Source organism: Lissotriton helveticus, chromosome 8 (assembly GCF_964261635.1).
Source record: "Lissotriton helveticus chromosome 8, aLisHel1.1, whole genome shotgun sequence".
Lineage (NCBI taxonomy): Eukaryota > Metazoa > Chordata > Amphibia > Caudata > Salamandridae > Lissotriton > Lissotriton helveticus.
This window is the reverse complement of record NC_136069.1, coordinates 409,106,694-409,133,627: the sequence shown is the minus strand read 5'-3', so window position 1 is coordinate 409,133,627 and position 26,934 is coordinate 409,106,694. Positions and strand designations below refer to the sequence as shown.

The 26,934-nt window shown below is 44.8% G+C and overlaps 1 protein-coding gene across 1 annotated transcript in view; it reads right to left on the bottom strand.

Moving 5' to 3' along the window:
- Nucleotides 1-26,934, bottom strand: part of COG6 (component of oligomeric golgi complex 6) — a 464,502-nt gene that overhangs the window by 391,886 nt on the left and 45,682 nt on the right. The window contains exon 4 of the mRNA XM_078657244.1: nt 20,137-20,195. Within this exon, the coding sequence (XP_078513370.1) occupies nt 20,137-20,195 (59 nt within the window). The remainder of the gene's footprint in view (nt 1-20,136; nt 20,196-26,934) is intronic.

The following is a 26,934-nucleotide window of genomic DNA, read 5'->3' as shown; positions in this document are numbered from 1 at the left end:
CTCCAAGGACTAGCTTGCTGACCTCCTGATCAGAGCCTTCGGGTCTTAAAGAGTTCCAACCACCTTGAACCCCGCACCTGGACACAGTCTGCTGTGGGTCTAACCACCATAGTCCTGGACCCTTGGAAGTAGGCCTGGAGGAGCTCTGCCAGTGCAGCTGTGAGCCAAGCAGTGCAGTGCAGTGCAGTGCAATGTGTCTCCTCACAACTCCGCATCAAAGCCACCACTGAGCAAAGCATCCCTGACTCAGGACCCCACAGCTCCTTGATACCTCCTCGACGGAGTACCTTGCATCACAGCTCCACAGCTCCTCGGAACTGCAGCTGCGCAATGCATCCTCAACACAGAACCTTGCTCCCTAGAATTGCTGTTGCAAAACGCACACTGAGCGCAGGAATGTGCACCAAAGCCGCAGTCAAACAGAACCGCTGCTGTGAGATGCATCCTTCATAACTGGATCTAGCAATGCTCAACATCCAGGATTTTAGATACTTTGTTCAATGAGGCTAGCTTGGTCCCTGCATTCGGCCCTCGCTGTAGGTCTAAACTTGTGACTTTGCCCCAATTTGGCACAACCAGATAACCAGTTGGCATTTTGTGCTTTAGGCACTCTTTGCACTTATATCTTTAAAACTGCATATCTCTGGTTTTACTGATTGGATTTATGTTGTTTTGGTCTCAAGCATTTATTACATGTTGCTCTATATTTCTAAATTGGTGTGAGATTTTGTCTTGTGGTTTCACCATATTATTCTTTGAAGTGCTGCATAAATGCTTTACACATTGCCTCCATCTTAAAATTGGCTGATTTTGAGCCAAGTAACTACTGACTTAAAATTCTTGTTTCTGTGTAAGAAACTTTGAATTTTTTTCCAAAACTTGAAACCACAAATGAATTGTAATGTCAGCAGGCATATCTTTACTGCTACCGTTTCTTTCAAACGAATAACAGGCAGGGCTGTATAACAGAAATACGATTCTAACTGGGAGCTCACAGTTCTTATGTGACCCTCCTGTACCCATAACAGAATCTCCACATTCCGCCTAGCATCCACTAACACTGTCATCCGATATAAGGCAGCGAACAGGAAAGTTCTAAAAGTTAAAGAATACTCACAACTTTTGTGGCAGAGCTAAAGAAAGCCCACTCACTGCTTTACTGAAATGTCCCTTTATCACACAGGTTTATAGGGTGAACCTCATCACAATAATCGTAGGGACGTGTATAAGACAAGACAAGTTCTGGCCTACGTCCAGGCCTACGTAAGGCTGAGACCGTGAGCACCACACCACCCTCTTTGCTCACCCAGCAGCCTTTGCGGCGGGACATGCCTGTGAGAAGTGAAAACAGATGTGCGGAGGAATGTTTTGTGCACTGGGCAGTACCCATCCTGTGATACATTCTGTGACAAGGCCAAGGCCAAGCTGAATCACTTGAAAGCCCGAGAGAGGTAGTGGAGAGCTGGGGGAGGGAGGAGAGGGGTATGGAGAGAAAAGGCCCGCTCCTAGAAAAGAGACAAAAGTACCATTCAAAAGTCAAACCATGCACAAAAAGACAAAAACTAATAGACCATGGGAACATGCCACCTATGCAGAGGGGAAGAAATGCTGCAGCTCGGCCCCACCTCTGCTCGGGGGGCACCTAATCAGGGCTCGTTCCCCAGAACCACTGGTTACCAGGGAGACAGCACTTTTCAATGCGCACTCTTTCAGGGCAGGGTAAGTTATGCATGTTGTGATTGTATCCTGTGAACAGCGCACAACAGCCGACTGTTCTCAGGTCCATCACCCAGGCACCTTGAACAATGAAAAACAGACAGGCCTAACTCTGCTCAACATACTTTCATTAAACGTCCCCGGCAAGTCAGCAAGAGATTAAGTGGAAGAAAGCAGATTTTTTCATTATTAGTAAATTACTCCTTTTGATGGAAAGGAACCTCGCCACGGCTGGTAATCACAAGAAGGACTCGAATAAATATGATAAAATGAGTAGGCTGCGGTTTGTTCCCTCTCCTTCGCAATGAAACCTCCGACTTATCCCTTGAGGCATTTATTTCAAACAAGGAAGCAATGAAGGTTTACATCATGTACTTTGATTTGCACCCGTAAACCTAGGAACTCATTCATAAGTTACCAGTGCGAGTCTGATATGTAGGCGCACACAGCCTAATGGCCTTATTCACAAAGACGTTTGTGTGCATAAATGGAACTCGTGGAAAGAAGGGGTTTTCTGGCCTCAATAGTGATTCTTAATTAGTTGAATTGGAAGTAGCAGAGCTTTTCGTTTGCAAATTTCATTTTTGAATGAAGAATGCCCGTTTGTCTGGTGGATTTTACACTATCAGAAAGCATGGATCAAACACCCTTTGACCTTAATGACATAATAGTAAGTGACATCAAATGAGCGTTGACCTCCAACTCTTCTCAGACAATAATGTTAGAAGACCTTGAACCTGATGACACCACAATATTGCACACTGAGGAAGTTTGATAATAACTGAATGGTTATTATATCAACACAACATCAGTGTCAGATACCACCAGTGTAAGGGAGCTGACATGGTCTTTGAAAGTGGCGGGAGAAATACTTGAACTGATCTGTAGCGAAAAAGTGAAGCGAGTGACCCATATCTCCTCTACAATGGCTCAGGGGGTTCTTCTCCGAGAACATTTAGTAACAAATTGGGTCATACGATGAATTTAAGGCACAATGTTCAAATACATTTACAGAAAGACACAGGCCCTGAAAGGGCTCTCATTAAATATTCAAGTCCTTTTATGGTGTGCAGGGAACATGAAAACCGAAGCCCAATTACTCAGCATTTGCTCTGGGTGACCCTATATGTCAAAAAATTGCCTCCATTGTGCCAGGAACAGCATTTTGTCAAGGGTTCCCCCATGTGTCATGAATGCCCCTAATGCCAAAAAGTGTATGCAATAAGCCAGTACTGGCATTTTTGGCATTAACAAGGTTTATATGCTTTGTACTCACTATTACTCATTCACAGTTACACTCACAACGTTGCTCACTCCCTCACACTCTCTAGCATACCCTCACACTCCAGTCAGTTATAAAACTTTATTCGATTTATAAAAATCATAAAATCATGCAGAAAAATACAAGGGTTCGTACATCGCACAAAAAGATACATCAGTAAAACTGCGACCATCCCAAGAACAACAATTATCCATAATTCTTCCTGATAGAAGATGCAGCTCTTCTCAAACTCACCTTAGCTTGACAAGTTTCAGAGAATTTGGGGGGTTATAAAGACCAAGTGCTTTCTTGGTATGGGCTAGGGAGCTATGCAATCTCAGGAGGGGGGAATAATATGTTGATCTTAGGTTTTAATAAAATATGCAGAAAAATAAAAAGTGCATTGTGCATTGTTACAAGGTATTATCGCAAGGGTTTTGTATATAATTAAAAAAATTACATAAATGAGACAACAGTTTCATCAACATCCAGGGAACAACAATTATCCATAACGCTCCCTGATAGAAAGTGCCTCTCTTACAAAGCTCACAACAACTAGACAAATTTCAGGGGATTCAAGAGAGTATAAAAACCTAAAGCCTTCTTGGTGTGAGCTAGGGCTATATCACCTCAGTGCACAAGGGAGTAAAAATTGCAACGTGCATCGTTTCAAGTTATTATCATAGGGACATGAAGGAAGATTTTCAAGCCTACCACCTTGAATTGGTAAGGCGACTAGAAAATGTACAGTATCCAAGTGAAACCTAGTTAAATAAAAACCGATAGTGTGAGTTTAAGATAACAGACAAATGAAATTGCATCTCTTGGCTTGACGAAGCAAGGTTATAATTACTCAGGAAATGTTGCTGGGTAGATGGTCGTCGGCAGTTAGACAGCACCCTTTCAGAATATGCTATCTTTATTTGGGCTTTGGCTGAAGGTGGGATATGAGCGGGATCGTCAAAGAACCCCATAAGGCCCAATTCACCAGGACTGTGTTTAACAACCAGGAAATGTTTCCAGCGTTCTCAAGGCAGTCCTAAAGAATGTGTTTAGAAAATTCTAATTCAGGTGTCGTTCATATTTTTGCCCTCAGGGGATCCAGGCCTATATATGCTTCTATGTAGCTCAAGCCCACCTCGGAGTGGCAAATGAAGGTTGAAGAACCTTGCAGGATCATCAGGAGCCTCCTAAGTAAACCAGTGGCGTAACACAGGCCCCGCAGCCCCCGCAGTGCGGGGGGGGGCCCCGCGCTCCTGGGGGCCCCGGCCGGGCCCCCCTCCTCACTCACGTCATAGAATATACACTAAGTGTGTGTGGCTCTAAAATGCTAAAATGTTGCGCAGCGCGGGCCCCGGGCCGGCCGGGGGCCCCTGCGACACAGAAGTGCGACTTTTGAAATGGGGGGGGGGCCGCGGCCCCCGGCGGGCCCCTGCGAGTGTTTGAAAATGGTGCGGCGGCCGGGGCGGGGGCCCCGGCCGGGACAGTGTGGGACAGTGCAGTGGGACTGGGGACTGGAGCAGCAGAGTCTTCAAATGCGGGGCCCCGGCCGGCGGTCGGGCCGTCCCGAGTCTGAAATGGTGCTGTGCATTGTGCACCGTGTGCGGGGACCCGAGAGAGCAACAACTGAAGTCCGGGGGGGGGCGGCCGGGGTGTGAGTGTGTCTGAGTGAGTGAGTGTGGCAATGCACCAATGCAATGCATTTACTACATGTCCACAGTCTTGACCGTTGACCCGCCACTCCACTGCCTGGTCTCGAATCTATGAAATGGCGGCTGGCGGACAGGGACAGAGTAGACTTTCCTTCAGTTTCACTTTCCATTCCTATGCGCGTGCCGTGTGGGGGGCGGGCTGCTGGTGTGTGTGTGGTGCCAGGCATCCGGCCCCGGGCCCAGGGGTACAACACTGTCGGGCGGCCCAATAAGCACTAAGGTTAGGTGTGACTGAGGTGTGGCCAGGGCCAGGGGGCAGGGGGCGCGCACGCACGTCGCATAGCCATAGTGTGATGTGAATAAGTGAAAGTGAAGACAGAGAGAACTGAACAACGAAGTCGAACTTCGAAGACAAAAAGCGGAAAGCCAGGCCCGCCCGCCCGCCCGCCCACGCTCAGCCTCAGGACTCACTCGAGTGTGTGTGTGTGATGTGACTGACTACCCTCCAGTCTCCGAAACCGGCGAACTCCGAAGTAAGTCCGTCACCGGGTCTGCTGCTGCCGCAGCCTCCAGGCTCCAGGGGTCCTCTTGCCATCACCTCCGAATTGCACTTACTGTACAAGTCAAGAAAATGAGTAATACTTTTGATATGATGAGGGCAGGCAATATAAGGTGTTTGTACTGTAACTTGACTGGAAAACATGTTTTAGCCAAATGTATTGTAGGCAGGGACTGGACGGAACCGTTTTCCCCGAGGCTCCGGAAACTAGGGTGCGTGCGTGTATGCAGTGTGGGAGAGTCCATAGGAAAGAAACCCCAGGCAAAATGCAATTGGTGTTTACTGAATGTTGTGGGCACTGGGCAGGCTACGGTACATACCACGGGCTACGTGGTCTGAAACTGAGGATGAATTGAATTCCATGATATAGACGTTAAAAGAAAGAATCTTCAGTCTTCTAATCTATCTGTATTAATTACATTAACAGCACTTTTGCGACGTATTCGTGCGCAGAGGAAGGCCATTCACAAAGCTTAACTGGTCTTCTTTCATTTATTTCTGCATTTGGTTGTTAAAATGTTACAAATTGAGTGAAATCTTGGTGCAGACAGTATAACTATGTTTACAAATTACAAAACAATGATGCAATACTACCAAAATATCTGCGGTATCATGCCGCATAATTTGGCTTTTCTCGCAACACAATTTAGTCATCCATGCCGAATAATTGGGAGCTCCACGGCCGCTTAAATCCAGTGCCCCTGTCCTAGATGCAAGGCAGAGGCCGCTGCTCATTCACAGTACATAGCAAGCACATCATGCATGGCAGCAGAGCTGCGCAGCGCAGAGCTGCGCAGCGCAGAGCTGCGCAGCGCAGCGCGTACTAACACTCCAAGGAGATGAGGCGAGGAAAGATCATGTCTGCTTAAGCTGCCTTTAGTGCGAACTCGGAGATAGCCAGGGCTAAGTGGGCCGTCGCCGAGTCCTGCCTGTGCTCAGCTCCGGCGGTAGTTCTAAAAAGCTGATGCTGAGACTGTCCCTAATGGGCTCTTTATTTTTGTCCACTCTCATGGTGAAAAAAATATTATCTGTGCAGCGGGCAGCGGCACCACCCTTCAAAGAGACTCCTTTAGTTCTTTCACAGTCTAATCATTTCAAAATGGAAGCGTTTTCGATTCTGTATACGGCAAACCCATAGTTGATGCTACTTTTATATTATGCAACTAACAACCATTTGCAAAGCCAATAGTCCTGGTCTGTTGTATGTGAAATGTTACTTCTTGTATTGTATTATATATCCGGATGCAATGATAGAAACAGCAAAATACCAGTCGGGCGGCATACTATGCTAAGCACAGGTTTTTAGCTTGGGTGTTTTTAAGCCACGCCATTAAATACATTAGCCACGCACCTTCGAGGCACCCCCCCCCCCCCCCAGTTTTTTCATCCCACTTAAAGCCCTGTTACAGGCAATTTACATTTTGCTGCGTGTTGCACAAAATTACATCCTGCCTATAGCCTTTCATTTCACACTCGTACTCCTGAAAACTGTCACATAAATCACTTTTTTTTCTCTTACTACAAAGTGAGAGGAGTTTGTAAACACCAATCCCCATGTTATTCCTGCAACTATACTGCTGATCCCCTTTCCCTCTGGTGCCTTTTTCTGTGACAGTGCGTTGATGCTTATTGGTTTTATGCGCTTTATAAATTCAGATTGAAATGTTAAAAAAATATAAACAACAGTTTGTTAGAAGACCAGGCCTGACATTTGACCTCTATCTTTGAAGCGCAGCAAATGTGACCAGGTGAATTCAGAATTTAAAGGGTTCTTAATTTATTGCTTGAACTTTTATGACCCACAAAAAATCGGTCTGCAACCCACTAGTGGGTCATAACCCACAGCTTGAGAAACACTTTTCTAGGACTTGATGTGGAAGCAACTATTTTCAAACGAAGAAGTGCAATTTTCACACCGATTAGTTTGCAAACAAGCGTGCAATTTGCAATGTGACCTATGTACTAATAAGTCGCATCCAGGCAGGTTGTACGGTCATAGGGGGTCTCAAAATGACCTGCATCATGTCATGAAGATTAATTAAGCAGGTTGCAGTAGTGACCCTTGTGACTGGCGGCAATGCACGGATGAATGCCTGAAAGGGACAGCAGATCTCTGTCACTGCATATGCAGGGCAAAGTGGAACATGGTGGGCCGCGCCGCCGGGGAGGCATGGTGGGCCGCGCCGCGGGGGGGGGGCCTCCATGTGCTTTGCAGGGGGGCCCCCTCAAGTTTTGTTACGCCACTGAAGTAAACTGGTTTCTACAACTTGGACTTTGGAACTGTTGCAGTACCCCCACAGTGTAGACCCGTAAGTGGCGACTGAAAGACATTTGGCTTCATACAGGGCTATCATTTCCCTAACAGGCTTCTGGCCAAATTTGGCTGCAAAGCAAAAAAGTGTTTTGTTTGCTCTATTTGTTTGCTGCGCCCTCAGGACTCACAAAGAGCCTCACTTTAGTTGTGTCTCAAAAAGGATCTCAAGATAGCAGAAGCTCTATCAACAGGTTTTCCTTGCATTTGGAAATAAAAGTCCCCTACCAAAAGCTACACAGTGGATAACTAGAGGTACTTGCATTTACAATCGGCTTATTCAACATATCTGCAACTTGTGAGTTTCGCTGATCAAATATATTGTGATAGAAATTCACACTCTGGATATCCACACTGCGCATGCCAGAAAGCTGTAGCAATTTGTACCAAGGGAAAGAGATTAGGAGTTGACGTTCACCTCATTACATTTAGGAGAAATCAAGACAGCCAAGCCACCCATCACCCTCCCTGAGGATGCAGAGACTGCAGGAGTTCAATAAGAACAATATTCATTTATATGGAAGTCCTTTAAGCTCCAAGACTCCCGGAGGCAAATCAGCTCAAAATCTGTAACAAAACGTAATCAGTCCTCGTTACCAAGTTTTGTGAGTAACCCAGAAATATTCCAAGACCACACGGTGAAAGGTGAATCTGATTCACGTAACAATGGAACAACACTTGCACATGACCCTAGACTCACTGGGCTATCTAAATTCTCTGTGGAGACCAGAACTCCACTGTGGCTGTGCCAGGGTTTGATATTGTGGGATTCAAAGAAGGACCAGATTGCATGTGGGTCAGTGGCAGTCAATCATTCTCTTCCAAGTTGTTTGAAACAGAAAAGCAGTTATTAAGTGGTAACCAAGGGATGTTCGGACAGGCCGCCGGGATAACAGAGTCCTTGCAGTTGACAGGTGTTCCTCCATGCAACGACCTGGGGGGTATAGAAATAACACAGTGGTGACACTCTCACTCGGCAGGAAGATTCAGCCAGATGTCTTAATGCAGTTAAGAGGTTCCTCACCACCCGAGGGGATCTAAAATTAACAACCACCCAATCTTAGCTGGTTAAAACTGAGTGATGGCCAACACTCTTCTCACTGTTAAGATCTCTTGTGAAAGGTCTGCCACCTCCCCAGCAGTAGAACTGAACCTATGCAAGACTTTTTGTCTCAAGTCCTCCTCTGATTCTTTCCTTCCAGTATGTAAAATGGGAATACAGTCCAAAATGACAACATAGGGTGTTGAATCAGGAGGCAGGTGTAAATGGGACTGATGCAGGCGATTATTTGTCTGTCTTTCAGGTCTTTCCAAATCCAGAAGGTCTTGGCCGGAAGAGTATTAGATGGCAACTCCACCTTTGCGACAGATATTGGCAGATTGGGGCCTTTCCCTCTCCCAACTAATATTACATGTATGGTACTCTCGACCCACCCAGTCCCGGTGGAGCTTCTGACTCTCATAATCCGATATGTATGTCTGGCGCAGAAGAGCAATGCTCAGCTGCAGGGAGCGGGAATAGCTAAAGATTTTCTGGTGTTTCATGTAATGCTTGAGACCATTAAAGTTCAATGAAATCACAGTCAGGTGATGGGGCGAGGATATGAACTCCCATATGCGGTGTCTAAAAGGGTGAACGCCCAAAATATAGAATCCAAAATATAGACAGGCCAGAATATCGACTCCAAAATATAGATAGGACAGAATATCGAATCACCAAAATATAGTTAGTCAGAATATCGAAATTGGGGTAGGAAATATCGATTTCCATAATATCGAATTTCAAATATCGATTTCCATAATATCGATTTTTTTTAGTGTTGTGTATGGTAGTATACGTGTTAAAATGATGTATTATTTTTGTAATGTATGTTTAATTTTTTTAAAGAAATGAATGTTATGTAATTAAATTTTTGCGTAATTTAATTCCATAGCGGGTTGTGGGTTTATATGGGAATAGGGTGGGAAGTAATTCAATTATAGTAAATTAAATATGAATTTTTATTTATATGTATTGATAATGAATTGATTGATAATTATTAATTGGTAATAATTTTTTATTAACTGGTAATACATTTTTATTAATTGGTAATTATTTTTTATTAATTGAATAATTGATAATTATGTTAATTGTATTATTTATTATTTGGAGCGGGTTAGGGTTAATAAGGGAAATAGGGTGGGTAGTAATTTAATTGTAATGAAGTAAATATTTATTTTTATTTATATGTATTGATAATTACTTGCTTGATAATTATTAATTGGTAATTAATTTGTATTTATTGGTAATACATTTTTATTAATTGGTAATTAATTTGAATTAATTGATTAATTGATAATTATGTTAATTGCGTTTTTTATTATTTGGAGCGGGTTGTGGGTTTATAGGGGAATAGGGTAGGAAGTAATTTAATTGTAATAAAGTAAATATTTTTATATGTATTAATAATTAATTGATAATTATTAATTGGTAATTCATTTTTATTAATTGGTAATTAATTTGTGTAGTTGGTAATTAATTTTTATTCATTGGTAATTATTTTTAATATTAAATCATTACTTTCCCTACTGTTGCACTCTCAGGAGTGGGAATAGTAATTTCTACCCCTAAGCTATCCAACGCTTTCCCTACTGTTGCACTCTCGGGAGTGGGAATAGTAATTTTACCCCCTCCCCCTATCCATCACTTTCCCTACTGTTGCACTCACTGTAGTGGGAATAGTATTTTTACCCTCCAGCTATTCAACTCTTTCCCTACTGTCGCACTCACTAGAGTGGGAATAGTAATTTTTTACCCCTACGCTATCCAACGTTTTTCCTACTGTTGCACTCACTGGAGTGGGAATAGTCATTTTTACCCTCCCGCTATCCAACGTTTTCCCTACTGTTGCACTCTTTGGAGTGGGAATAGTAATTTTTACCCCTAGGCTATCCAACGTTTTCCCTACTGTTGCACTCACTGGAGTGGAAATAGTAATTTTTACCATCTCACTATTCAACACAATCTTTTTTTTACATTACATTTATTATTTTTACATTTTAGGCTTTTTTACATTATTTTAAGTACGTTTTATTTTATTGTTTTTAATATTTAATTACTTTTATATTATTTTTAATACATTAAAAAAATCGATATTTTAGTTAACTATATTTTATCAATCTATATTTTGAATTCGATATTTTAGTACTTACCTGCTTATAGAAAGGGATTCTATATTCTGTACTTCGATATTTTGGAGTCAATATTTTGGGCATTCTATATTATGTCCCTCGATATTTAGTCACTGAACCATCTAAAAGGGAGGATGGAACGAAAGAGGGCGGCGCACTAAGCAAAAGGCATTTGTGAAATGGGAGGGGGCAGATAGAGAAAAGAGGTACTACAGGTGGACAACTAACTTTGAACAGGCTGGAGGGATGGCCAGGACCCTGTGGAGCAGCAACCCCGCCCCCCCACCCCCAAGAATAGTAGGTGTAGTTTGTGAGCGGGGGGGCTTCTATGTGCAAGGCCGAAGAAGTGGGACCCCTAACGAAGCAGAGGAGAATTAGCAGAGGACAACCAGGAGGTGGATGCGAGGACCCTCAATCGGCGGGGTGTACGTTGTAGCGGAGGTGGTGTGCCGAGGTGTAAAGTAAACTGATCTGACCCACAGGGACTCAGGAGCGTGAGGTGTCATCTGGGGGGGCAGCAGGCTTCAGGGGGGCCCGGGAGTTTGTGTCGTTACGGGGAGGAATTGCCTTCGGGCCCCCCGACAATAGTCTGGGATCTTCTCTAGGCGCTGGGTTCAAGGGCCTAAATGGTAGTGGTGGTGGGGTGTCAGAAGACTCTGCAGGGGAACCCTGGTTCATGTTGGTAGACATGACTGCCTCCAGTACCCCTCCAGCTGACAGGGTCAAGGAATTCCATTGTTTTGTTGACATGGGTAATCAGCATGACTGCTGGATCCAGAAGGCAATATAGAATGCCAAGTTGCAGAAGGCAAGGTCGTATTTGAAGACAGCACCTACGGTTGGCCTGTGGGGAAAAGTCTTGGGACATGAAGAAAAGAACCATGCTTGTTTGCTGCCTGAATCATTTGTATGGTCTTCTGACACAAGAAGTAGACATTGATCTGCCTCAGGCCTTCCTGGGGGTGGAGGGCAAAGTAGGCTGATCATGTGGGCTCTTTGAAAATCCAGGGGAGGACTGAAGGACAGGCCGGTCAGGTCAGACAGGAAGCAGGCCAGAAAGCTCATGATGTTACCGCCCTCCAGATTTTTTGTCACCCCTAAGATTTTCTTACGTTTTCCCTGTGGGAACGGTCCTCCAACTCCAGAATTTTCTGCCGAAGCTGCCAATGATCCTGTTCGAAGTCAATGGAGGTCGCAGTCTTCTCAAAGATCTGAGCTAGGTGGGATTCAGTCATAGTCAACCTGGCATTAAAAGAGGATGACATCCTACGTGGAGTCTGACAACGGATCTGCATGCTTCTCAGACTTGGATTGCTTCCCGTCACCGCCTCTGTGAAAAGGAGCTATCTGGTAGACTTTGACATGTTCGACGGGTGAGCAGGGTGATCCGAAGTGGTCTAGAAGCAGCACCATACTGGTGCGAGAGGGGTGGGCAGGGCCCCAGCGGACAATCAAGACCTGGACCGGGAGGGATGCAGGCATGATGGTACTGAAAACCAACGTAGGGCAGTCAGGAGAGGGCCTCTGAGCGTGTCTCGAAGAAGGGGGGCAGGCGCACCCCATGGTCAGCAGCAGTGATGTGGCCCCCCCGGGCGTAGATCAGGTAGACTCCGATGTACAGGCTCTGTAGGTGCGCCTTGTGGCTACAAGGGTTCCTCAATTGTCTTGGGGGTGGGCGAACAAGCCCATGTGCAAAAAAATAAGACAGGTCACTGCATCCACTGCACTACAATCGGAGGTAGGGAGGAGAAGGGTCCTATTGCTCTGCTATACCTAGTCAGCTGAGTAGGGAGGCAGAGGGGGGAAAGTGAGGTGGCCCTCAGGCCCGTGGTAGAAAGTTTGTGCCCTCTCAACTCCAGCAGGAAGACAGCAGCAAAACTGGAGGATGCAGGAAGCAAGCATCCAGCTCCGCCTCTGTGGATGGCCTGGTAGGCTGCCGGAAGCCCTGCAGCACCTCTGCGGCTGAATGGGCCGGGTCAGATGCCTGCTGGCAAAGTCTTTGGGTGCTGCGCCCTCGAAGGCTGCATCTGGGCTGAAGAAGCTGTCCAGCCCTTTTCAGGCCTTCTCTGCCCCCAGTCCATCGGCCCCGCGCAGGTTGCCAGATGGTCGTGGGCCTGGGCCGTTGCTGTCTTCTACTAGCTACAGGAGGATCCAGGCGGCTAAACAGCATCAACTGCCGCCCCCGGGATGCGGGTGCAGCAGCAGTGGGACCATAGGGTGACTGGCATGGGTGCAAATTCAGGACAATAAGTGTAAAAATTCAGGACAAAGGGTCAAAATTCAGGACAAAACTTTAGGACAAAACGCAGGTTTTACAGACCGAGGAAGTTGCACGATAGTATAAAAGTATGTAATAGACAACAACTTAAGTACAAGTCAAAAAAAGATTATATTAGGTTGAGGCAATTGTGCACTTCATGGTTTTTCGGTATGCGTGTAGCTTTGAGCAAGGTTACTGCACTGTGTTGTCCAGTCTGATATTTTGTTTACAACTCCTGGTCCTACGCAGGCAAGTTTGCTGAGAGAAGCGGTCAGGAAGATCTACTCAGATAGACTTGATTAGTAGCATCTCATATCTGACTGCCATTGTGAGATGTGAAGCGGTACGCATAGGTGAACTAAAGGGAGGATTGCTTTGATGAACCATTATAGGGAACACATTATGGGTGTTTCAGCAAGTGGAACTTAAAATATGGAAACTGAGTTTGCTTATGGTGGCTTGGCTGAGAGTTGAACTAGCTGACGGAAGTCACAAAGGACCTTTTTCCTGCAGCTTTCTTAAAGAAGGCACCGTCAATACAATTTTAACATAGTTTATTTTTGACACTTTGTCTATTGCTACAAACACAATAAACATCTCAAGTACAGCTCATGGCACTTTGAGGCTCTCCCTAAAACGTTACACCTAAAACAAAAAATGCAAACATTTACAATTACGAGTGTAACATTCAAGTAGCAGTTGGGTGTCACTCAAAATGTCATATGCATGATGTATAGATCCCACTCGTAAGCACACAGCAAATACAGAACAGTAACACATAAGAAAGGGAGTAGCCCGAAAATGTAAATACCTCCCACCTTGAACTAAAGCTCTTATGGTACCAAGAAGGCAAAGTAAGTCATCACAACCCTCCCCAGAAGAGCTCTCTTGTCCAAGGATCTATCCAATATCCTTCCATCAAACCCCTGATATCCACATTTCAAATGTACATTCTGTCACCTATCAATTCTTGCGTCCATCATTCAGTGTTTCACCATTCATTCGGTCCTTCCATCTGTGTACTCATCCATATAAATCTTTTCAATCATTTGCAAACCTATTCATCATCTATCCTTCCATCCATGATTTCACTCATCCATCCATCATCCATCCACCCTTTCACCGAATCCATCCTTTCACTCATCCATCCACTCTTCCACCCATCCATCCATTCACTCACTCATCCATCCAGCAATTTACCCTTTCACCCAAGCCATCCTTTCAATCATTCATCCACTCTTCTGCCCATCCATCCATTCACTCATCCATCCAACCATTTACCCTTTCACCCATCCAGCCATCCTTTCACTTACTCATCCATCCATCCACCCAGTCACACATCCATCCACCCATTCAGCCTTTCACTCAGCCATCCTTTCTTCCAGCTCTCCACCCTCCCTTTCACTTGTGTACATTCTTTCACTCATCCATCTTTACATTCTTCTTTTCACTCATCAATGCACCCATTCGCCCATCCATTCTGCTAATCAGTCATCCATACTTTTACTCATCCATCCATCCATCCTCCCGTTCTCTCTTCATTCCCCTTTCACTTAGCCACCCATCCTTCCATCCACCCTTCACCCATCTACCCACTCATCCATTTACTCATCCACTCATGAATCAATCCATTGACCCTATCACTCATACATCATTTCACTCATCCATCCATCCTTTCACTCATCCATCCTTTCTCTCATCCATCCACCCTTTCAATCATCTATCCATCCTTTTTTCCATCTACCGTCCCTTTCATTCACTCATCCATCCTTATATTCACCTTTTCACTCATCCATCCATCCACCCACCCTTTCACTTATCAATTCATCAATCCATCCATCATTTCTCTCATCCATCCACCCATTCACTCACCCATCATCCATCCTTTCACTCATCCAAATATCCTTTCACTCATCCATCCACCCTTTTACCCATTCATCTACCCTTCCACCGATACATCCATCTATTTACCATCCTTCCACTCACTCATCCATCTTCTCATTATCCATCCATCCACCCATTCACCCTTTCACTCATTCATTCTTTCACTAATCCACCCACCCATTCAACAATTCCTTCACTTACTCACCTACCTTCACATTAAATATGAGCTGAGCCTCTGTCTGCAGAGCTGCAGACAGAAGAGGCCCATCAAGAACTTCACCCTTGCTGTAGTTCCTAAAACAAGAGGTACGGTGGAATGGGGGAGGGTTCACCATGACCCTGCTTGAGGCAATCTGACAACTTGGAAGTCATGAGTTATGCATGATGCACAGTGCCAGGACATGAGGAGACTGTGGCATGGGGTTGTTTCCAGCGCTTTAGGTGAGCTGACAAAACTGGGGGTCTCTCCAAGGGGTGTGTCTGATGTAATTAAGGGCGTGGCTTAAAACACCCAAACTAAAAATACGTGCGGAGCATAATGTGCCGCCCGACTCGTATTTTGCTGTTTCTATCATTGCATCCAGTAACATTAGACCTACAACAAGCCATGACTCAAGCTTTGTCAATGGATGTTAGTTGCATAGAATAAATAAAAACAATCAGCAACTATGGCTTCGTTGTATATAATATTACAAATGCTTCAGCTCTGAAATGATGAGACTGTGTAAGAACTATAGACTCTTCTTTTTAACTTATTTCTCCAGCTTCTTTTCATGAACTGGCACAGAGCAGCATGGGTGTTTTTGTACATTTGCTTTGTACATTGCTTCCTTCTAACCCTAATAGAATGCCCTGCTCTAGACCACTGCAGGAGGAGGTCCACCACATGCTGTCACAGCCCAATCTGGCCCATTGTCATTCTGTATGGGGCAATCAGCCGGCAGACAGAATAGCAATGGGCAGGGTGGGGCTGCTCTTGTGCTCCGAGGATGAGTGCGAGGCGGCCCCATCAGGGACCTGAGGCCTCTCGCAATCCCAAAATTACAGACAAAGGCCTCCATGAAAGGGATCCTCACGGACAACAGACATGAGGTCCAAATTACGGACAGGCCGTGAAATTTAAGGACATTCAGTCATCCTATTCTGAATACCCTTTGACCTCACTGGGTGGAAAGCTCATTACCCATTTGCTTCTAGCCTCCAGACTGCCTAGAATTTACCATCCCCAACCAGTGGCGTAGCTGGGGGGGGGGGCAGACTGCCCCAGGCAGCATGAGGTTCGGGGGGCAGCCCCAGCTCCCCTCGCTCTTACCGGCGGCCGTTGCAGCTACCTGAATCGCCAGCACCCCCCCTCTTTTATCAGCCCGCTGCGGGCGGCAAACGCAGGGGCTGCCATGGGTGGCCTAAGGCCTAGCTAGGCCACTGTCCCCAACCACACCTTCTATACAAAATGGTGGTCCAGGGTCTGATCGATACATGCAATGAAAAAACTTACAGCATTTGTCAGGGATAGGGTCCTGAATTTTGGAAACAACATTGCCCCCTTTTCGCACCTACATCAAATAACAAGATTTACTGATAGGATCGAAAATTGGGGAACATAAAAGGTCATGGGGAGTGAAATTATATGGATGGATGCATCCATTCTCACCAGTTGGTAAAGACTAGAGAACAATCAATAAAACAATGTTAATATGAAACCTCCATGTCTACACATCAATGTAAAATGATTGGATCGAAGAACGAGAAGAGGCTCAGAAGAAGAAGACTTCTTCCCTGTGTCCAGGTAGCGATAAACCTCTTCTAGCACCTTCATGGTCTCTGGTGAACTGTTGAAGCTTTAATAGAAGACATAACTTGTGATTGGGCAATGCCATTCCCTCCTTCCAAACCCCCACGATAATTCTCTGAGTGATTTGTGTTATCAGGCCCAATGTGCTAAATGCATTTGCCCCCTAAAAAATGAAGAGTTGTAAAGGGGTGGGGGTCTTCTTGTTTGGATTGGGGTATCACAGCCATATGGAGAGACTGATGAACTACCTTAACCCTGTAACCCAGTGCTACTTTGGACCATATACCTGCAACAGGAACACAATTATTAATTATTAAAGAAACTGTCAGTGTACTTGACGCATTGCTTAATTTGATCCAGTGGTTTTCAGTGCTGGGTTACGCACTTGTCAACACCGGCGCTTGTGACAGTCTGCCACAAGGTGGTGCTGTCTGGTTAACCTGGAGATTACCTCAACAACAGTTAATTATTCATTCAATATACACTAAAACCGGCTATTACCTGCCACTCAAGCCATTCCTATAACTTTGGGGGGCTGAAATATCCAAATTCTCACAGTTGTAGGAGTGTGATGGGTAGTAGATGCGCTGTTACTATCATCAGCAGTATGGCAGGGCAATGTGGGGTGTAAGGTGCAGACGCCTCCTGATGAGTGCTCTGGCACAATTATTTATTTTTACAAATTGAGCCCTTATGGGTTTTATTTACTTCACAGTTTAAATGTGCTTTTGAACGCCAATGATTTCTCATTTTCATAAGCAGGCCTAGTTCCAGGAGTAGGAGAGGCAGGGGGGAGAGGCTGACCAAAGAGAGCCCCCAAGCCCACTGAAGTGGAAATGCCTCTGTTTGTTTGTTTCTAAATGCTTCAAATGGGCATGCAGCCACACTCTCCGCTTAACTTTCAAGATAATAAGAAGGCTTTAGTGGACTCTGAGATCCTGAGGACAGCTTTGAACTCAGCAGGAATGGAAGGTGATGTTCGCAGCCCAAACTGGCCCATTGTCATTCTGTATGTCACAATCATCAGCCACAGACAGAATGACAATGGGCAGGGTGGGGCTGCTCTTGTGCTCCGAGGATGAGTGCGAGGCGGCTACATCAGGGAGCTGAAGCCTCTCGCAGGGGAACAGTTCTGCTCGCTGCAAGACCTAAAATTACAGACAAAAGGAGTCTGTAAAAGAGGTCCTCACGGACAACAGACGTGAGGTCCAAATTATGGACGGTCCATGAAATCTACAGACGGTTGGTCACCCTATGAGAACACCCAGCCTGTGACGCCAGCAACGCAGCCATGTGGGTGAGTCAGCAGCCTCTGGCCCAGTACGTAGCAGTCCTGGAATGGCGGTGCCGCGACCTCAGCAGTCGATGTTTTCCAGGCCCTAAAGGTGGAGGGCGTCCCCATGTGAAGAGGGTACCGCGTATTTAATGGCAGCACCCCCAGATGGCAGCGGGAGGAGGCCCGTTCAATGCGTGCCCTTGAGGGCTCGTTTAGAGATCCCGCTATCGTGTCCGGGCGTTTGGCTTCGCAGGTAATTTGTTTTTAGCATTACCCTAAAGTGATTTGAATCTGTGGATCATTGTATTTTGGAGCCCCATAAATTTGTTGGGTTGATTGTTATTTGATGTAGTTTATTTTTCTTTTAAGATTATTTGAAAATGATCGAACAAAGAGAAATTGATTGAACGATTGACCGCTTAAGACAAGAAAATGTTGTCTGTTCAAAACGCACAAGCCAATAGAAAATGTCACATGTTTGAGGCAATAAGTCAGTCTTGAAGAAGTTCCCTTAAGTGTCAGTGTCTCCTGTGATAATACTTCCAGGGACCAAAAATATTTTTGGATTTTAGACTATTTTTTTAAGATTAGTGAAAACCTGGTAGGTTTCCCAACAATAAAGGTATGCAATAATCATGTTAAAACAAAACAAGCATTGTCAAAGCCAAACGACTAGTGGCAAACATAGAAGCATAGTCCTGTGTTGGGCAGAGTAAGCATCCTTCACTTCTACGGACCTATTGGCAACACAACCTCTGGTCAAAGAGCGTGGCCTTAAGCCAGGTGCTGCACCCAGTTCACTTCCTACCGAAAGCAGCTCTGCATGGCCTTTGACCTTGTTTAGCAAATTTCACAAACCCATACATACAAGCTACACATAGACTGGACAAGTACATGGCCCTGAGAAAACAAAATCACTTGTTTCCAAGCCCCAATACCATTGCTTTACTATGAACATGCTAATTCTCTTGTATGCCCAGACCTTTGCAGATACACTTCATCTACCCAAGGTTGGGAGTATAATTATGGTCCATGAGACCAGCATCCCCTATGACCTAAGGAGTATTCAGAAACAATTTCCCAACATTAAGGATAACCTAACACACTTACAAGAGGAGCTGCAAAACGTGTTTGAAGTATACAGACACAACACGGCACACTCTGCTGTGCCGCGGGATCACCTAGGGGCATCTTACCAACTATAAGCTTTGTGATAAAATGGTATTGAGCCATCAGCCTTGCACAGCCTCAGACTTGTCAGACGTTTTGCAAGACCTAGAGCCAAACGTTAATGCAGGGCTATCTGAAACTTCATCCATTTTTGCCAGGTGCCATAAGCACCTATTTCTATGTAGTGAAAACAAAATGTACTCAGAAAAAACATGGCACTAGGTGCCATCTAGTAGTATGGCCACATAAGGAGTCTCATTATTGTAGAAGATGACAGTCTAAGTTTATATTAGAAATCTATCAATACATTTTGCTGAAGGAGCTCAGGGGCCTGAAAGGCGCGTGGCCTGGGCATAATTCCCCCTTCGCCCCCCTTTGATGGCCCTGCTCCGGCTCACCACCATGAGAGTCTAATGCTAAAAGGGATCCTTAGTCCCCAGTTTGATTGTCTATGGTATGGAGTTCTTAGGACACCACTGGTGAAATACTCTGGTTGATAACGTTGGGCCCCGGAAGCTTCTGGTTGTCCTGGAAATACCCAAACCAACTTTTCCACACACCACCCGACAAAAAATGTCAATGCTTCCTCCTGTCCTTTGACTACAGACAAAATAATGGAAGGTATGCTTCGGTTTGCTCAGTATACCAAGTTTGGGGATTTGCAAAAGTACAATACAAAAATTGTGGAGGAGTGAATATTTCAACACATATGGAAAGGAGGCCATCTATTGTAATCAATGAGGGAGTGAGGTAACTGGAGAATTCAGGATGAGAGGTGCTTGTTTAGCATATTATCAAAATCGAATTTTGGTACCTATTACTCTGCGGAAGATAACGGAGGAAAAACTGATGGTGGGAGGAAAACAAGTGCATAGCATAAGAGCTTATTTTCTGTTGGGAGAACAATACATTTGCTGTTTTGACAGAAACTATCCATGTAGTATTTTTTTTATTCACTTTTACACACTAACAACTACTAGCTGTAGTAAGGTAACTTCATTATGAGTTATTTTACAGTATGACGTCTAGTATAAATTACAGGCGAAATGCAAACACAAGACTGAAATGAAATGGATGCACATACTTTTCAGCTTGAAGCTTTGTTGTTTTTACAATCAAATCTTGAGTCTGCTCTTTTGCCGCCTAAAAGAGAAGAACAAAAGCATTACATTTGTTTTAACATGTATAAAACATCCAGTGTTTTAAAAATGTTGATATCCGTTAAAAGTGTTTTCAAATACGTGTTTGTGTTAATTATATACAAGCCAACAATTATTCCTGCCATAAATGTATTATTGAATATTTTTTGCAAAACGGAAAAATCAAATGACATTGTCTGCTTTCACTTTTGTACTGTGATGTCAGCGGGCTGTCCACACAGCATGATGGAAGCTCTCTTCGTTATTTATTTATTTATTATTTTTTATCCTCCTGGTGTTTGCACCAGAAGGATTTTCTTTAGCCGTGCGCTTGAGAAAACCTTCACGTCAAGCATACTACCTGTGTAGTATGGGGCAATGGGTCTTTCCACTACCTATGTGGGGCAATGGGTCTTTTCACTACCTGCGTGCCGCTCGTAGTCTGATTCTAACCTAACTGCCCGTCGGAGCTGACTTTGCCTTACTGGATTGTACACAGCAGGACTGGTGTTCTTTCAGCCATATTGGCAGGACTGTTGCCGTGTCTTCAACTGCTGCTCGGGACTGCGGGACTGCGAGGACCACAGGTCAGTGCGCTACAAAACCACGCACACCTGCTGCCTCTTCCCGCAGCTCCTCCCTGCCCAGCCTGCTGCCTGATAAAGCGACTCGCGGCCCCCGCTCAGCGGGAGCCGCTCGTAGTCTGATTCTAACCTAACTGCCCGTCGGAGCTGACTTTGCCTTACTGGATTGTACACAGCGGGACTGGTGCTCTTTCAGCCATATTGGCGGGACTGTTGCCGTGTCGACAACTGCTCCTCAGGACTGTGAGGACCACAGGTCAGTGCGCTTCAACACCACGCACACCTCCTCCAACCTTCATTTAAGTCACACCCAGCACGCCACCGCGGGACGCCCGCGGGACGAAGCGCGGGGCGAAGCCCGGGCCAAGGGCGGGCCCGTTTGTGCCCGTTAGAGACCGTTATAGACTGGGCTGGGCGACCCCCCTAAAAAAGTATGATCATTTAGTTCTATTTAGTTCTATCTCAAAAATTCTAGATACTCTCCCCCTACTGCTTCTTACCAACCTCGAGACTCTGCCTATATATCCATACGCCCACCTTTAAAGCTACAAGTTAGGCACTATTCTAACGCCCATCATGTCTACACGAGGAAGCAGAAGTAAAACTGCAGCTAAGGACGGGCAAATCACTGGTCCTATTGATAACTTTATCACTAGAGCGAACACTTTCATAGATCAGAGTATCTCCCTGATAGAACGTAGAGTGTCCCAAGATTTAGCAAATGCAAAAAGATCATCTTTGGGACACCTGGCGGATGCAAGAACACCGGACCAACTTAGGGACCCTAGACTGAGTGAAGCCTGTGGCCAAAGGCACAGCCTACCAACCACGGTTGATCTATCGGTCTCACAGCTCTCCGATTCACAATTATCCTTGGACTTAGAAAAGACCCCAGATCTAGTGATTCAAACTACCCCAGAAGAAATAAGACAGTCAAGAGGGAGGAGGGAGGGTGCAATAAGAAAGAAAAAATCTACAGCCCCAAACAACCAAAAATCTAAAAAACTACACAAGGTTCCTAACAAGACAGGAGATACCCGAACCCTTACCCCACTGAGAGGAGACCAAGAACTCCATACTGTGATTATTCACCAAGTGACACATGACACCCCGGCTTCTAATACTGGGGAAATCATAACTGACCTTCCATCAGGCAAGGAGGCAGATGACAACTACGATCCCAATGCCCAATTATTAATTAAAATTGGAGACCTATTTAAGCAACTATTTACACCACTAGAAATGAGATTGGGACTAATAGAAAAAGCACTAGCTGATTTGACAACATCTATAAAAATCAAACAAAATCAGGGGGCACAAAAGACAGGAGGAGGTAATCAGCCACCCGCAATCCCAACTGTTAAAAAAAACAATCTATCCCCCCAGTAGCCAAATCAGCCCAACCTATAGTGACGAAAAAAAAGACATTAGAAAATACACTAACTAACACCCCGATTAATAGCTCCAACACTAATTCGGAACATAACAACATGGCCCCAAAAACACCAGCTACACAGCCGAATAGAGGGTGGGACAGAGGACCTCCTGATGGAGATTTTCTGTCAATCTTCCACCGGAGGCCACCCCCTTCATAGTTGTAATGACCGGCGTACCAGAATTGGGAGACCAAACTAATGAAGCAACCTGGTCGCTAAATAAGGTCCAACATTGGTTCAGTGCAAATCGCCCACCTCCCCCCTATTGCTCAACTAAGATCCTAATGGTAAGAAGAGCCCCTTGGGTAGGACATGGTAAAAAAACAATACAGGGTGATTGCGTTCTTGTCACCTTTGATGACCCTAGATTGGTTGACCACATTTGTTCATGGGATCACCGACCTCTACTGGCGCTATAGGAACAAAGCGCCTTTCCTTCTTCTACCCCCCGAGACATCGTAACGGTTACCATCACGATGGACCCTGGTACACAGTTGGTCCGCGACATCGGGGTAGAGAAAGGGACGACTGGGGAGGACCATATCATAGGGATCCCCATAGAGAACCACTATCCTGGGAGGGTTGGAGCGGTATCCCTATGACGAATAGATATAGTGGCCTCGAGTTAGTGGATTGACCATAACAGGCTGAAAATCATCCTAGCCCCAAAAAAGGGGAACTAGAGCGTAAAACTGGACCACAAATAACTCAAATTCCAACTAGGGATCCCCAAACTTTGAGTCTCGTGTCTTGGAACATTGCCGGTCTCCGTCCAAAGATTGAGGACGGCTCCGCCATAAGTTTCCTAGACAGACACCAAATTGTATGTCTCCAGGAGACATGGTCACCAACGGAACTACATCTTCTGGGTTTTAGGACGTTCTTTTCCCCAGCCCTGGCTGGGAGCATGGGCAGAGCTAAGGGGGGGATTAACTATCTACATAGCGAATACCATTCAACAAATAAAAATAACCACTCTTGAACTGGATGCAAATTTCCAGCTTCTTTCCCTTTCCCTACCCAACAATGAGACTGTCCTACTTATTAACTTCTACAACAACCTGGAAGAAGCAGAATTCCTGAGAGTAATACTAAACTTAAATGAAAAACTCTCTAATTTTAGACAGACGAAAGGAGGGAAAGGTGTTGTCTTTTTTCTATGGGGAGGGGATTTCAACTTGCATCCCTGTCCTTACCTTAGTAAAAATTGTGGTGTAATGGTTAATGAGCTGGATATCCCCCTTACTCATTTTTGTCATACCAAATCGGGCATAGCCATGAATTACTTTTGTCAGACTTGGGCCTCATAATAGCCAATAATTCGAACCCAAAAACAAGAAAGCTCGAACCAACATATGTAGGGAGGGGCTACCAGTCTACTGTTGATTACATACTCATATCAGATGGGCTGTTAAATAGGACTAAGCATGTTGAGGTTCTACTAAATACACTAAGCGATCATTCCGCTATCAGGATAGAACTCAACTTACTACATCAACAACCCCTTGTGTTAACAATAGCTAAAGCTCTGAACCAGAACAATTTATATCTGGTCCAGGTAAATGGTTACACTTTAAAATGGGGGAAGATAAATCCCGGGAAAACTACCGAAGCGGTAATTAAACTAGCCTACCCTTATATCATAAAATGCCTTGATTTAAACACGACAGAGGAGGAAGTCTTAGTAACTTCTCTAAAATTCTAACCGTCATCAAGGGTCTCTTAACAAAAAAATCAAAGGTAGAAACATCAAATAAGAGAGGTTGGTTTAATCATAGTTGCACCTCGGCACATTCCAAGCTCAAGGTGGCCCTGAATAATGAACATAGAGATCCACAGCTAATTGTCAGACTCAGGAAAGAATACTTGTCTGCCCGAAAACAAAGAAAGGCTGAATTAAAACAGGCCTTGTGGGAGGAACTACATAAAAGTGCCCTAAACAAAAACAGCGAAGCATTCTGGAGAGTAGTAAAATCCCCCTTTTTAGCTGACGATAACCTCCCAAAAATAGAAGTGGCCATAGAAGAAGGAGCTTGGATTTCTCACTTCTCAAAAATGTTTAGGAAACAAACGCCTTTAGGAAGCGAGGAAATAACTCACCCATCTGTTGTTTACCCAATTCAAATAGAATTAGACATATCCGAAGTCCTCAAGGCTCTAAATCTAAGTAAAAATGGAAAAGCTCCGGGCCCCGACGGAGTCCCGGTGGACATTTTTAAATATAATACGGACCTCTGAGCCCCCATACTGACCAGGGTGTGCGTGGCATCAGCAAAAAAGGGGCTCCTGGAATCTTGGACAAAGTCTGTTATGGTCCCGATTTTTTAAAAAGGAGACCGCCAGGACCCTACCTGCTATCGCCCCATCTCTTTGTTGGACTCATTGGGTAAGGTAGCCGGTAGGGTCATCCTTGAGCGTCTCCAACAGTGGGCAGAGGATAGAGGGGTACTGTCCGACTTACAATTTTGCCTTCGGGAAGGATTTGGTACAGTGGAGCAGGCCTTAAATCTGTCAATAATTGTGGGAAAATATATCCATGCAAAAAAAGACAAGCTCTATATGGTGTACGTGGACTTGTCCGCAGCCTTTGACTGCGTGTCTCCCCCCACTTTTAGACTTCCTGAAGGAACTATACTCCAAGACATCAGCAAGAGTACGTTACGGTGTTAGGGGTGAGTTGACCGCATCCTTTGGAGTAGAGCGTGGAGTCAGGCAGGGTTGGGTCTTGGCCCCCTTCTTATTCTCCCTATATACAAATAGCTTGGAGATGGAGCTTCTGAGGGGGGCTCAAGACCTCCCCCAAGTGAAACAACGCCTGATGACACCGTCATCCTAGCCCGTACTCCACGCGAGCTACAAAAGGCATTGACCAGGTATGCGGACTTCATGGGCACCCTTGACCTCCACATCAATATTAAGAAGACCTTTATAATGGTGGCAGGTAAAGGGAAAAAAGGCCTTAGAGACATATCCCTCAACAACCAAAATCTCGAACTGATGGCCCAGTATCCCTACTTAGGCATCACAATAGATGAAAAACTAAATTGGAAAGCGGCAGTTGAGTCAAGGAAACATTTCTTTAAGAGGACAATAGCAGCTCTGATGTCCTTTTCACAAAAATTGGGCAAACGGTCGCCTGTGGAACTACTGAAAATTTATAACGCAAAATGCCAGACAGTAGCTCTGTATGAGGCTGGGGTTTGGGGGCATGTGGACGTTAGTGCTCTACAGGTGGCAGAAAACTCCTTTTTAAGATTTCTTCTGGTGGCACCAAGGCGAATCTCCACATACGCATCCCATATTGAACTAGGCATACCGCACATTGAGGACCTGGCAAAAATTCAACCCTTGCTATTGTGGCGGCGCATATGGACCTCAGATAAAAACATGCTAACCAAAGGGATTGTGGCAGATTCAATGGCATTAGATCATTCGGGAAAACTAAAATGGCTCACCTACATCAGAAATGTTCTCACAGACTTAGGCCTGGAGGCATACTATATTACACCAGAAAAGATCTGTGAGATATCCAAGAAGGAGCTGAAAGAAATGGCCTTGAGCCACTTAGATGGACTAAGACTCACAAGTGAAATAGGGAAACCTTCTGTCCATCATGCAATCACGGTCCATTTTGTCCCTACAATTCAGCCCTACCTAACGCTCGAAATTGGCATTTTTGATCGTTTTTTACTAACCAGATTCAGACTAAACCTTTTCCACCGGTTAGTAGCCTTTCCCATGAGAAACACCTGGGAACAAACGTTAGGACTTTGTCCTTGCGATGATACATCTGTACAGACTACTATACATACAGTATTGTTCTGTAAGTTCTATCATGTCCATCACAAAATTTGGTTGGTACCACTGCTGAAATCGTGGAACTTAAGACAGTGTCGCCCTGCCATGCTGCGCCTTCAATTTTTGGATTCTGAAGTTACTTGTTATCACATGGTTAACTTCCTAAAATGTATTTTTAAACAGAGAAATAATCTGTGAGAAAACTGCTTATAACACAATGAAATGTATTCAATGTAAAGAGAACTGAATTATTTTACAAGCATTTTTTCCCAAAATTTTAACCGCAAATTTTTACTGTAAATATTGTTTCCTTTTTCTATTTTACGACATAATGTGTACAAAATGCATTTATGGATTTCTATTACGAAATACCGAATAAAGGAATTATATATATATATATATATATTACCTACTGGCGATAGCCAGTAGGTATATATAGTTAGGATTTTTTTCCTATGGGATTTTTGAAAATTCTATGTCGAATAACTATGGCGTTTGAGGACAGAATTGGCTGAAATTTTCAGGAAAATGGAACATTTTGTTTCTGAGCAGCCCCTGAAAATTTGGGGGGGTTTCGTCAAGGGGGGGCCGAGAAAAAAGGGGGGTCCCAAAACGTGTTTTTCCCATGCAATTTTCCATAGGGCGGTTGGCCTCACTTTTAGCCTGAACGGCTGAATGGATTTACACCAAACTTGGCAAAATTGTAGGGACTGGTAGCCCGATGTGCCTTTGCTATGTCTCAAGATATAGGCTCCAGTGGTTTTTACGAAAATTAACTTTGAAAAATATATATTGGGCTACATTGGGCTATATATATGTTGGAGCCCAAATGTAGCCCAATGTAGCCCAATGTAGCCCAATGTAGCCCAAAGATGGCCACCAGAGACAAAAAAAACAAATGTAGCCCAAATATCAGCCAGATGTA